Here is a 13,792-nt window from a genome sequence, read left to right as displayed (position 1 = left end):
GTCATTGTATATCCTAAGAGTATTTGCAAAGTACAGTATAAATAGTTCTTCTGACTTTTTTATGGAAATGTAAATATAGGCAAGGGGTTGCTTACTCAAAGGGAATGTCTGGGAAGAGTAAATAAGGGTGGAGAGAGAAGTAGAGGTGGTGGGAGCAGAATAAGCCACATTTAACTGGCCAGTTATTTATGATGCATTCTTCCTCTTCCTCCTCCTCCTTCCCCCCCCCCCCCCCCCAAGGTTTTTGTTTCCCCTAGTAGGTCAGTTGCTGAAAGCAGCAGTATAAGTGATGAAAGTCCAAAGTCTGGCAAATTCCAAAGGACACGCGTCCCTAGAGCAGAATCTGGAGACAGTATTGGCTCCTTGTCAGAAGATCACAACCTTCTATATAGGTAACAAATTTTCAGAGGCTTTGGCTTTAAACATGCAAATCAAGTCACTGTGGAAATATTTGGCATTATTAAACTGGATACCTCCTGGAGCGGGGAAAGACAAGCTTGAAAAAACTTCAGTCTTTTGGCCCCCAACAACAGACTATTTCAGTGGTGTAGCTGTGACAGGTCTTCATCAAGAATTTCTCTCTCACTTTCATAGAGTTTAAGGCTAATAGTGTAGGCCATTAAATTCACCCAGATACATCTGTTAAGACTCTATTTAGACCAAAACATTTCAGTCCTCAGGGAAATTAAACTGTGCGCCAAAGGTAGAGAACAGGGGAAAACCAGATGCCACTGATGCCAGAGGCCCCTGCAATCGCAGTGAACTGTTAAGGTGAAATGCCCAGATGATCCCAGCTGGCAATTAAGCCTTCACCAAAGGCTTCTTCTCTACATCTTTATTTAAAAAAAAAAAAAAAAGTCATCTTTATATTGCCACAACCTTAATCTGGACAGGAGGTCGCAATAAAATTGCTCCCATCTAAATGTGTTGACTTGGGCATTTTCAGAATGTGTGGGCCAAAGCATCAATGCTCTAATGTAAAAAGCTGTGCTGGACCCCTAAAATGTTAAATGTATCTAACACTTGATTTCTTTTAAAAAGCATTGATGCTTATCGATCTCAAAGATTTAAAGAAACAGATCGTTCTTCAATAAAGCAAGTGATTGTTCGCAAAGAAGATGTTGCTTCAAAACTAGAAGTAAAAAGGAATGGAACTTCTAATCAAGTTAATATTAAACAGAAAATGCAGGTATGTGTAACTTTAAAAAAAAAAAACACCTAGTCTCCCATTTACTGCTTTCTTGTGGGGTTTTTTTGTTTTTGTCCTGTATGTGCCACAGACAATAAATGTTGCGTAGACTGGCAAAATTAAGGTATTTTGGCCAAATTTAGGACTCTTATATTAAAGACAGGACAAATGTAGCATCATTTGATACGTGCTAAGTACTTTTGGTTCTGTATAAATTTTAATGGAAGCTGTTGTGTGAGGCCATTACCTGTGAGCCAATAGTCTGGAGCAGGGGTGGGCAAACTTTGTGGCCCGAGGGCCCCATCAGGGTTGTGAAACTGTATGGAGGGCTGGGTAGGGAAGGCTGTGCCTCCCCAAACAGCCTGGGCCCCGCCCCCTTCCACTTCCCGCCCCCTGACTGCCACCCTCAAAACCCATCCAACCTAACCCCCTCCCCCCCCCAAGCTCCTTGTCCCCGACCGCCCCCTCCTGAGACCGACAGCCCCAACCCCTATCCACCCTCCCTGCCCACAGACAGCCCGCCCCCTCCCCCGGTCTCCCATGCCTATCCAGCCTGCCCCCCCCCCCGGTCCCCTGACTGCCCCCCCCAAACCTCCTGCTCCTTACCCAACCTCCCCACCCCCTTACCATGCTGCTCAGAGCAGCAAGAGTTTGCAGCCCTGCCGCCTGGCTGAAGCCAGCCATGCCACTGTGCTGCCTGGGAGGAGCAGCAGGCCAGAGCGCTGGCGGTGCAGTGAGCTGAGGCTGCGGGCTAGCCACCCCAGCCGGGAACTCAAGGGCCGGGCAGGATGGTCCTGTGGGCCGTAATTTGCCCACCTCTGGTCTGGAGAGAACATAGCTCTTTTATTGGGTACTCTTGCCTGTTCTCACTAATCTACGATACTGCCATTTCCAGGTTTATGTAGGAATTGTAACTGTAGCTTTAATCATGCTGTGTTCTGACCTTACTCCCTTGCCTACAAATCCATCTGTATCTCTCTCTACCATGTATCTCCTAACTTTTCGTGAGCAGCCCTATTGAAGGTGGTAACTCCTTCTAGAACATTCCCCACTTGTTGCCTTGTCACATCTGTACTGTTGTCAGCAATGGTGGAAGGGAAGAGAAACCCTTGAGAGTAAAACTTCATACTGTAAGATTTATAGTTTGTCTAGCTACGTTTCTACAGATTGGAGGAAACCATTTAAAGAAAATGCTGTTCTGAAGGCTTTCCTCTTGGATACTAGCTCAAAGAGTAAAATTCTTTTGTAACCTCGCGTTTTTTTTTTTTTTTTTAAATTATGGGACTATGTTAGGAGCTGAATAATGAGATCAGTTTGCAGCAGACTGTGATTCATCAGGCCAGCCAAGCTCTGAACTGCTGTATTGATGAGGAACATGGAAAGGGGTCACAGGAAGAAGCTGAAGCAGAAAGACTTCTCCTTCTTGCAAGTATGTCTTAAAGAATGGCTAAAATTCAGACTCATCCTTTAAATTACAGAACAATTTCTGAATGGTTGAAGTTTTCAAGTTAACAGGCCCAGGAAAATCCAGTTCAGATGGCAGTCTGTTGTTCTCTCTAGTTATTAGGGATTAGTTATAATCCCTCTTCTGAAAGGAAGAAGTGATTAGGTGGGTAAAGGTCACTTGCCCCTCCATTCTCCCACACCCTTCTGTCAGTCCACTATACTTCCTTGCACAATTTCCTCTTGCATATTGGCACTCTGTCCTCAGAAACACTTCATAATGGTACACTTACCCAATAAAGGAATTGATAGCAAATGGTACTTAGCTACACCCTCTCTCCACTTTTTTTTTCCTTGTTCCAATTTAAATAATCTCTCTTTACAGCTGAAAAGAGAAAAGCTTTGCTTGAAGAGCTCAACAAATTGAAGAATGAAGGACCTCAGGGCAAAAAAAATAAAGCTGCTTCTACGCCCCGTGAATTTGCTCCGTCCAGGGGATCTGTTACTCTTTCAGAAATGCGACTACCTCTGAAAGCAGACTTTGTTTGCAGTACAGTTCAGAAACCAGGTAAGGTGCTTAGGTGTAACTTAAAAAATATATTTAGCCTGCTTTGCTTGCATTTTAATCATTATGATTGTTGGTATTTCCCACAAATGCCATGGTATTTGAAAAGGAGATTGTAGTGACTGTAATACAAACCTGGTTTTAGCTAAAACTTTATTCTAAGTTCTCTTAACGGCACCTGTCATAGTATCTGAGCACCTCCCAGGAAACAGCCTGACTGCCTTGAAGTAGGGAGGAAAAAATGAGACCTCTGGACTGTTTTGGATCTTGTAGTTCTCATTGCATCACCTTTTCTCACCAATTTTTTAAAAGCTAACGTAAGTGACTTAAAAAACCTAAAATAAATGTCCCATGGATGCTCGTCCATGGGGATGTCTACACTGCATAGTAAACCAAAGTCTGTGGGACCCATGCCTGCGGATTGTTCTTTCCAAGCTTTCTCTTGAGGGTCCATGCTGTGTTGCTACATGAGCCTCATATGCATGCTTACACATCCATACTGTGCAGACATGATTCAAGACACTGATTCTGGGGATGTATCCCAGGATTCTTACAACCATAGTTATCTGTCATTGCTCTAGGGCTTGGTTCATGGTGTTTTGTGGGAGAAGTTGTCTGTCCATCCCACAGAACTTGACTGGAAATGCTCTTAGCCCACCAACACATCCAGCTGAGCCATTTTTGTGTCTGCGCAATCACTGTAACTGGGGTCAGCAACATGGATTCAGCACTGATGGAAGAACTTCTCCTGCTTGTGTTTTCACTACTATTTCAGCATCAGGTAGAGGATTTGTGAGATGCTAGTGGACATTTCAGGAGTGGTATTTGTCCTATTGAAGGCACTTCTCTGATGGGGGATAAAGACTCTGAAATCAGGGCCTTTGGAAGCATAAGATTTGCTCTAGCTGCTCTACATGTGTCACTGCTGAGTCATCTTAAGACCACAGCTCTCCTTTTTGTCTTCCTGGGGTTGTGGCAGAGATATTCCTACAATCAGTAAACAAAAATTCCCAGACCCTCTATAATAAAAGCAGGGATTTAGTATTAAGGAAATGCTATAACACTGATTTCTCACAGGAATAAAGAGGCAATATTATTGAGTACCCAGTTGCCTAGTCTTTGGATGGATTGCTTTCACAGTGTGGTTTCTCAGAGAATAATTTTTGTTCTGAGATTCGGTAATGCCTGGAAATGATTCATAGGAGAAGAAAATCCTGAATGAAACCTGTTGTCAAGCCCTTTACAATAGGTAGAAGTTGCAGATTTAGGTGATCCGCTAGCAGTTGGTAAAAATGTGGCAAAAAACCCCTGTCATCAACCTTGAATTTCAGAAAACCTTGATTCTCTTTAGCCGGCTGCCTGCACTGTATTCTTCCAGTAAGGTGCGAATAATATCGTAAAATAAGCCTATTTGGGCCCTGATCATGCAAATTAATTTGACTGCCTATGTGGAATAATTAGGTCCTTAATTAGTATAAATTGATGCATCCAGAACTAGTATAGTGAAAATCCTCTGAACTTCAAGCTATTCTTATCAATAGACCAAGGAAATGTAAAAGTAAACTTCCTCCTTTTGATACGGTACCTCATAACTCACTAAAAATGTTCAAGAAATTCTGACTTCCTCTAAGTCCTGGTGTTTGAAAAAAAGATCTGATCCTGTAGTTTTCCCTGATGTTTTGAGGGGAAACCTTGGATTTTAGTTCTCTACTTTCTGTGCTGTTTAAACTTGCTGTATGAATTTCTGGACTATATCTAATATTAGCCTTGTATCAATGTGGATGTTGAGTTATGAGGTTTTTTGTTTTAAATTTGCTTAGTGCATGTTTAACCTAGGGTTGCTGAGGAACAGGAATAGTTACGTTTCAAATTAAATACTCTTTCTGAAAAGTAGTCCTCTGTCTGCTTGGTGTGTCTAAATCAAATGAGTTGAGAAGAGTTAAGTTAAGATCTGAATTTGTTAAACATGGATCTGAAGGTGCAATATTTCATCTAGCCAAGCTAACTAAAATTGTATCTGCTTAATAAGTTTTTGAAGGTTTTTGCTGCAAATACTTGAAAAATTACTGTGCCCCGTGGTGGTTAAATCTTATCCAATGTCAGTGATTTATGTAATACCACCAGAAACTTCAGTGGTTTCTAATGTGTTAACTGCTTTTTGCAGCACTAAATTGTGAGGACAAGATTTGGTGCAGTAACTCTTATTGACTGCATGCGATAGCTGTATATCTTTAAACAGCCTGTTTTTACATATCACAAATCATAAAATCTAAAATGTGAATTCTGTTAACATTCTCTAATGTGAATCTTGGCAGCGGGGATGCACACGTATCTGATGTGATACTTGCTTTCTATCCCCATGTGTTACAAACATGCTGCTGTATTTTGTTCCCTTTTTAGTGATTCTGTCAACGGTGTTATATAAATTGGCCAAAACCATTTTTCATTTTGTATCTCGTTTGCAGTCAGGTTGCTATGTATTCCACAAATGTGGAATTTGCCATAATTGTGCTTCAAAATCTCAGCTTTCATTTTTTTGGTGGAAGTGTTCTGCTTTTATTGTTGAAGAGAACCTCAAATGTGAACAGTGTAAGCCATTGTCTGTCTGAGTCTGCTAAGTTCCTGAACCAATGCCTGAGAGAACTGTTCCAGTCATCTCATTTTGGGTCCCAGGGACTCTAGGCAGCTGTGGAGCTTGTTGTCTTTCTAAGATGCCACAGAACTCCGCGCTTTTGCTGTAGTTTGTTTGCTGCAGCCAGATACCCAGGATTCTTGTTTTGCCTCCTTGCCCTGCTCAGATATGCCTGCAGCTGCCTCTTACTCTGTACCTTTCCCTACAAGGGGGAATTAACGAGATGACAGTATATACTCCTTCATTGTTCTACAGATGTAGGCAGGAAGGAGAGGGTTAATGAGCCAGGGAGCATAGGAAGCTAGTATGCAGACAGGGTAGTCAGGCTGTTAAGAGAACAGAGCAGCAGCAGAGGCCTGTAGAGCTAAGATGAGGAACTGCTGAATTTTGACTACAAGCTCCCCTCCATTCTCTGGCATGTAGTGGGTCAGGGTAAGACCTAGATGAACTACCCAGACCACATCTTAACTGATGAAGCCTGGAGAGCTGGACTGCCTGAACATAGTGAAGAAGAATTAATCGCAATTTAATTCATCAAGTATTTTTGACTGAAATATCTGTGGAAGGTGAGAATGAAGGGTATTTTCACGGCCATGAAATAAGCTAACTTTGTAGAATTTGGGGTCCTTGTTCCATGGGGTGCACTGACCCTACTTACAGTGATCATCTCAAATCTGTCCACAGAAGCAGCAAACTACTACTACATAATATTGTTGAGATCGGGAGCAGAAAACATGGTAGCAACTCCCGTAGCAAGCACCGCAAATTCCCTGAATGGAGATGCTCTTACTTTTACTACAACGTTTACTCTGTAAGTACCAAAAAAACAGTTTCAGAACTCAACTAGCTGGCTTTTGAAGAAAAGTATACCTGAGAATCTTGTCTAAACTAATTTAAAATGTTAACCTTTCTGTAAGGATATTCTATTCTACAAACATTCACAGGTCTTGTGGCATGAGTATTTTCTTCTAGAAATATTTGGAACAAACTTTTTTCCATAAAGAACAATTTCATGAATGGATTGGTTTTTCTCCCGTCATCTCTTGGATACCTGCAATGGCTGATTAGTCACTCTCCCTGAGAGAGTTTTCTGCTGGCTGTAATGACTGACATTCGACTAGGCCATTTTTGGTTTTTGTTGTCTCTGACGACAACACTGTTTTGGACTAAAATTTAACTACGTACCTGTCAAATGTTAGAGTAATAGCTGGCTTAAAGGTATTTTTTATAATAATGTGAGTTTAGTTGGATGATTTAGGATGGGATATATGCTATTTTAAACGGTAGACTTGGAATGATAAAAATTTTTGTGGTAAATGTCATCTTCACTAGTCATGCACAAACAAAGAAATGCTGCTTGAGAACTTATTAGTTTGATTTAAGCATATTTATTTTGTGTGTATTTTGACATGTGATGTTGATGATTTGTTTTAATTGTTATATAGCTTTAACTTTTTGAATCTCAACGTCTGTCATTAAATTGTCCGATCTCTTCCCCCCGCATAATTTCCTTGAATTGAAAATTGACTGAAAAAAATGCTTAAACGTCAATATCCTTCTAGATTCTGCCAACCCTATTAAAAGTGAATATAATATAAAATTTTAAACCTTGGAAAGTGAGAAGCCATGCAAGGCACTGAAACCTATTTTGAGGTGATGGTAAAGGTAACTATTCTGAAAAGTAGTAGTCTATGTAACTTTTGGTCTGGAGAGATGAATCTGCATTCTGGACATACTCTTGTCCTGCTGTAGGTGGGACACTGTTCGGAGGGAGTGTTTACAACCTAATGTAGTACACACATTACATAAAACCCCTTATCTTATGAACTAATTGAGGATTGAGAGTTCATAAAATTGAACATCTCAAAATAACAGAAGGTGTGATGCATAAATTGCAGCACAGTGCATTGCATCACTTTCTTGTACTTCAAACCACTGCAAAGAGATTTCCAATGCACCGAAGGCTTCACAATGTGAGGGAATATCAACTTGTTCTTTAACATCACTTAATCTTTTTTCTATTTGGGGGGAAAATGATCATATAATCGAGGTTCTATCGTATTTCACTTTCTTTTGCTTGTGACATCTGGAATCTATCTCAAGATAGCAGTGTATTAGTCTCAAATATTCTAATGTTTCATGTGCTGGAACGCTTTGTTTGTTGAAAACAGGTTTGTAGTGGAGATGGAAAAGACTTGACAGACCACCATGCGTGCCTGGAAGAGCCATGCTATGATGTACTGATAAAGAATATCTGCTAATACATTTTATCTTAGATTCACACCCAACACTTTTGACTACTGTAGATGTTGCTTTCAGAATAACTAGTTACTGTGAACCCCTCTTCTGTTTTGAGGGGATAACTAACTTTTTAAAAACACTACTGGCATTATTAATGCTTTTAACTCTAGTCTACTCTCTTTATTTTAGGCAAGATGTGTCCAATGACTTTGAAATAAATGTTGAAGTTTACCATTTGGTATGTACTTGTCTTTTTATTAAAAGGCCACTTGGGGGAGCCAGGCACTCTCCATTTCTCAAATGCTTTCTTGTCTTACAGGTACAGCGGAAAGAAGGCACAAGCACTACTGATAAGAGGAAAAAGGCAAATAAGTCAAAGGTAAACACAAGAACTGACACACTAGTTCAATAAGAAAGGTACACTAGAAGCAATATAAAACAAGGAGAGAAGAACTGAGCTACAGTCTGTTTTTAATATTGAAAATATTGAAAGCGGATGCAATTTCCTCTTACTGATTTGGTTACTGGGAAGTTTTCTTCATTTACAAAAAATCTATATACTTACCTTTCATCACTTTACCTTTTCTTTTGATCAGTCTGTTTAATGTACTGTCTCTCTAAATGTCTTTTTATATTTGAAGTCCTTCAACTAAGTAGAATTGAGACTTGGCCATCTTCACGTGGCACTTAACTACGTCAGGTCTGAAAGTTCGTTGTTTTTCTCTTCTAGCAGTTTTGCAAAGTGGCCCGCTTTCCAAGCTTTCATCTAGTACAAGACACTTTTGCCTCTTTGGTAATGATTCTTAGTGTGACTCGTTCCCTTCTCTACTGCCTCACGCTCCCAAACATGTAAACTGTGTGCCAGTGCCCTGTACTGCAGCCAGATGGTTAAAGCCCTGCAAATCTGCAGATATCTGCTTTACATCCACAGATATCTGCATCTGTGAACCATTTTTGTGGATTGTGGATAGATGTGGATCTAAATTTTGTATCTGCACAAGGCTCTACAGATTGGTCAATGGAAATGTATTAAGCACCTAAAATTAGAAAAAGAATGTTGCCAATGTAGTCATTGGGATAAAGTAAGCAAATGCTATTTTAATAAGATTATCATTTTTTAAAGCAAACTGAAGCTAGTATAGAGTGCAAGCACTAATTACAGGTCTATGCACAGGACTATGACAAGCTACGGTATTTAATAAGAATAATGAGTTAATTTCCCTATTCTTTCAGTAAGTAAAGACACAAATTTTGGCCACTTCTGAAAGCCTATGAGTTTGTTTTTGTTTGTTTGTGGGTTTTTTGTTTAAATTTAAAATATTTGCTCTTTTCGTATTTAGTAAAATATATACTTCTGTGAGTTAACCTTTTGGTATTTTGAAAATGTGTGTTTTGGGGAAAGGGCAGCAGTATATCACTACTATAATGGAACAAAGATTGAAACCTTAACTGTGGTGTTTTTCTATGACTAAACATTGGCAAAGATTACTATAGACTTTCCAGGACAAATGAGACTGGACTTTGTGGCTTAAAAAAAAGCTTAACTATTTTTTGGGCGGGGGAGCAGGGGACTTTGAACGCTCTAATTTAAAACAAAGAACCAAAAGTTTGTCTCTTCCCCCATCATCCCCGCCTGCCTATGTAAATTAGGCTCCTACAGGACATAGAAGGCTTGCTTGGGCTTAGCTCCTGCAAACATTGGCCTTTGGATTTCCTTTTCCTTCAACCTTCCACTTCTTTTCCCATATAAAGATGATCTTGAGACCTCTTGTGTGCACTCTTCTCTCCCGCCCCCAACCTACGCTGTGGTAATCTACAACTGTACAGATCCAGGGTTGGAGATGTGAAGTACATCTATTCAAAGTACCCAATAGTGCTGCAACTCCTTAGCTCTCACTTCTGCTGAGGAAATTGGTTGCAGCTGGGAGAGGACGAATGGTCATCACAGAACCAAGATCTTACTTTTTAAGATCAGTTTTTGCTCATTGAAGGATTTTCATTGTGTTCATAACTGACTGATTAAAAACATTTTGAGTGTCTTGCCACTTGCCACAGACATCTTGAGTGGAAGGGACTGTCTGATTCTCTCTCCATTGTCCAGCTGATGCAAGCCTGAGAATCTGAGATCCTGGGTCCACCTCCCTCCTATGTGCTGTAGTTTCGGGGGTGCTTCAAAGTTTGCCAGGAACCAGCCTTCTTAGAAGCACTGCATTGACTTGTTAGCTGGAACTGCAGTTTTTCTGTTGTCTAAGGAAGGGAGAACCAGGACCATTCAGTAGGTACTTTTCAGAGCTCAGTGAAAGTTTGTAGGGGTCAAGTCATCTAGAAAACTTTCTCCGTTCCAGCCCCCTGGCAATCGGTCTACTGTATCTGCTTTTGATGACAAATTATCTCTTGTGTATCTTTTCCCATCAGTTGCAAGGATGGACTTGTCTTGTTCTTAATTACTGTTCATGTATTTTTCTCTTAAACTAAACAAAGCTCCAGGTAATATATTTATGTTCATTTGATAAGTTAAACTTGAAACTTGTCAATACACAAGAACACAAACATTAGGCACTCATTTACTTACAATATATGCATTATTTGATTCTCATTTCAATTAACTGCTAAACTTACTAGAGTAACAGATGCAAGTTGAGCTGCTAAATGCACCAAAGATTTGCACGTGAATAGAAGGCTTGGATATTCATTTTAAAACACCTGCTGTCCAGACCCAATTAATGTAAATGTATGTTTTCTACCTCTTGATCTGTGTATTTTATTACATGCTTCAGTGGAATTATTCAACCTTGAGTCTTGGGTATAGGAAAACAAACCTGGCTGACTCAGGACAAGAGTTAATCACCGGTCAGAATTGCTTTAGACCATAAAACTTGAATGGCATTTTTATCATACATATTAAAACTATACTTGGTTTGAACTACAATGTGCAATCTGAAATGTACTTGGCTTTCATGCTATCTTGTTTTTCATAGGTTATTACTCCAAAGAGATTATTGACATCTATTACTACTGTAAGTACTAGTGTAATACTCTAATGACTTCTGGAAATTAAATTGCCTTTTCTAAAGGCCATGTTTACACATGCTGAACAACATTGTTTCCCTACTTCAGACAGCTTGTATCTTCTTTCACTTGAAACTCGAAACTACCTAGCTTTCTATCAAGCCTTTTCAGCACATAACCATGAGCTAGTGAGCATTCTAAATACATTAAAAAAGATTAAAATTAGTACATATGCTTTATTTTTAAGAGATCTAGAATTTCAAGTGCAGTGTTTGACTTAAGACTGGTCTTAATTTATACAAAGCAAGCTTCTAAAATCCGTTGATTTCTCTATTTTCTTTCCCTAATGAATCTTTCTGTCTTTCCAGAAAAGCACCCTTCTTACGCCAGGTAAGCAAAACCTAACCTTTTTGTACCAAAGGGAATATCTATAATGCGGGGTAGCGAAAGCAATAATAATCTCTCAACAGGATTGTTTTGTACTTAATCCCAAGCTAAATTCTCAGTTGGTGTGAGTCTTGAAGCTCTGTTAGTTTACACCAGCTGAGAATCTGGCCCCAGGTTTACATGTAAATTATTGCTGTGAGTAGCTGAATTTTACTGTACAACTCTAAAATTAACATCTAGCATCAAATATTTATAGCATCCATTTTTTACCTGGAAAAGTGTGTTTTAAGTAAACCAACACTTGGTGGTTATTCTATTTTTAATCCATATATTGGGCTCTGTTGCTTTCAACAGATGCAATATCGCATAACATAATTTTGTAACAGTCTTGTTTGTTAGAGACTAACTCTGAGAACCAATGATAAGAATGGATTTCAAAGTATCATCAATGTGCATTTCATTGGCACTTCTCACATGTCTCTAGTCCTAACTTTGAGGAAATAATCTCTGCTGTATGGCTTCTGCCCAACTCTGCATAAATACCCTGTGTCTCTGCCTTTCGCAGGGATGAGGCACAGCCCATTCATGCAGAATCAGGGGAGAAGTTGCTAGCAGAAAAATCATCCTTCCCTTTCCATCTCTTACTTAATATTGTAGTGTATGAGCCCAGCAACACCTCATAATTTTGCATGTGTTATGTTGTCTTAACCTTTTTCTTTTTATTATTATTATTTTTTTAACTCCTCACAGTCATGGCCAGTCCAGGTGGCCCCAATGCTGTGCGCACTAGTAACTTTGTACTTGTTGGATCTCACAAGATTTCACTGTCTTCAATAGGGAGCTCCAAATTTACTTTGGACAAGGTAATGGAACCTATTTTTCACTACTACTTCAAATATATCCGCGTGCTACTGTGAAAGAATGGAATTTTGCCTGGCCTTGTGTTTCTAGGCAATATTGCTCCTTAAAAATAAAATCATTTAAAAATCTTCAGACAATACCACATGTAGTTTTTAGAGGACTGAAGTACAGGTTTGCAATACAAAAAAATCTAATATTTGGCACTGAGAACCACTGTTACTAGGACTAAATGTAAGATACAGTAGCATATGGCCACCAGTGCATTGGTATCCATTCTTAGATCAACGAAATTTATCAGAAATAAGCTCATTCATGCAGGTCTTTAAGAATGGTCTGTAAACAGCCAATTCTAAAAATATGCTATAACCTGAGAAATAAACCACTTAACTGTTCAATTATTGTCAGAAGACACATTATCTGAATTCCTCTGCACTGAATTTCATTTGGAGTTGACTTTAAACAAAAAAAACACCACAACAACATTCTTGCCATGTAACTGATACTCCTGACTATATTTATCTTATGCAGATTGAATTCAGGTACTAATTAAAACTTTTGTTAGCCTCCATGTTCTTCATGATGATGGATTTTTAAAAAATGGAGAGCTGTTTTCTGTAGAGCTTGTCTTGTGTAAATATGGCTTTGTCACAGTTGCATTCCACGTAAGTGAGTGACTCTAGAATTTGTAAACACTAACTGCATAACAAAGAGAAAAAACAGACCCTTTACAATGTAAATACCTGTTAAACAATTTTATTACTATATGCCAAGAGCTGGTCTAGTCTGTTACTTTTATATATTTGTGCAAGTTAACTCTTGTTACTTCAAGAACTCTCCAATAAACTTTGAAGTGTCATACTGAAGTCTGATAGAGAAGGATTGGACTTAGTGCAATTCAATTCTGTAGTAAGGTATCTTTATAGACCATGACAGGCTAGGGATTTGCAAACAAGCTCCAGATGCCAATTCTGATCCCCTTTGATGCTTCCTTTAATTCTTTATTTAAAAAAAAATAAAAAAATTTTTTTTTCTTTTTTGATTTGGGCCTCTTGTGGGAATTGTTCTTGGATTATTAAGCACTTGATTTGGTTATTGGAGTCTTCTGGTTCTTTGGGAAATAGTGTCTTTTTTACCTTTGTGCTCAGTGCTTCATGTTTGAGTACTCTCCTTTTTTGGATGGGAAAAGTAAATTATAAAAGCCATCATGATCATCTGATAGTGTTTGAATGAATTTATGGGCCAAGCTGGGAAATACAGATTTTTTCCCTAGAAATCCTTCTAGGAATATCATTTTAAGATATTTAGTTTCTCAATACCATAAATGCACATTGTTATACAGGAAGAGTGGAGATCTGACACTGCTTACAATCACGTGACTTTTTTTTTTTAAAGCTTTAGCTGTGTCCTGCCCCTCAACTGCACTGAACTGCTTTTTAATTTGCTTTATACTTCCCCTTATGGGGGC

At 39.1% G+C, this 13,792-nt stretch overlaps 1 protein-coding gene across 3 annotated transcripts in view; it reads left to right on the top strand.

The window, feature by feature from the left end:
• ANLN (anillin, actin binding protein) overlaps window positions 1–13,792 on the top strand; it is a 41,058-nt gene that overhangs the window by 16,848 nt on the left and 10,418 nt on the right. For all 3 annotated transcript variants that reach the window (XM_048839208.2, XM_048839206.2, XM_048839207.2), the window contains 10 exons: window positions 241–392; window positions 1,042–1,189; window positions 2,483–2,618; window positions 3,018–3,200; window positions 6,514–6,640; window positions 8,260–8,308; window positions 8,390–8,449; window positions 11,049–11,087; window positions 11,448–11,469; window positions 12,217–12,329. In XM_048839208.2, the coding sequence (XP_048695165.1) occupies window positions 241–392; window positions 1,042–1,189; window positions 2,483–2,618; window positions 3,018–3,200; window positions 6,514–6,640; window positions 8,260–8,308; window positions 8,390–8,449; window positions 11,049–11,087; window positions 11,448–11,469; window positions 12,217–12,329 (1,029 nt within the window). The remainder of the gene's footprint in view (window positions 1–240; window positions 393–1,041; window positions 1,190–2,482; window positions 2,619–3,017; window positions 3,201–6,513; window positions 6,641–8,259; window positions 8,309–8,389; window positions 8,450–11,048; window positions 11,088–11,447; window positions 11,470–12,216; window positions 12,330–13,792) is intronic.

Source organism: Caretta caretta, chromosome 2 (genome assembly GCF_965140235.1).
Source record: "Caretta caretta isolate rCarCar2 chromosome 2, rCarCar1.hap1, whole genome shotgun sequence".
NCBI classification, from domain to species: Eukaryota; Metazoa; Chordata; order Testudines; family Cheloniidae; genus Caretta; species Caretta caretta.
Note: the sequence above shows the minus strand (reverse complement) of the source record. Positions and strands in the feature narration are given on the sequence as shown.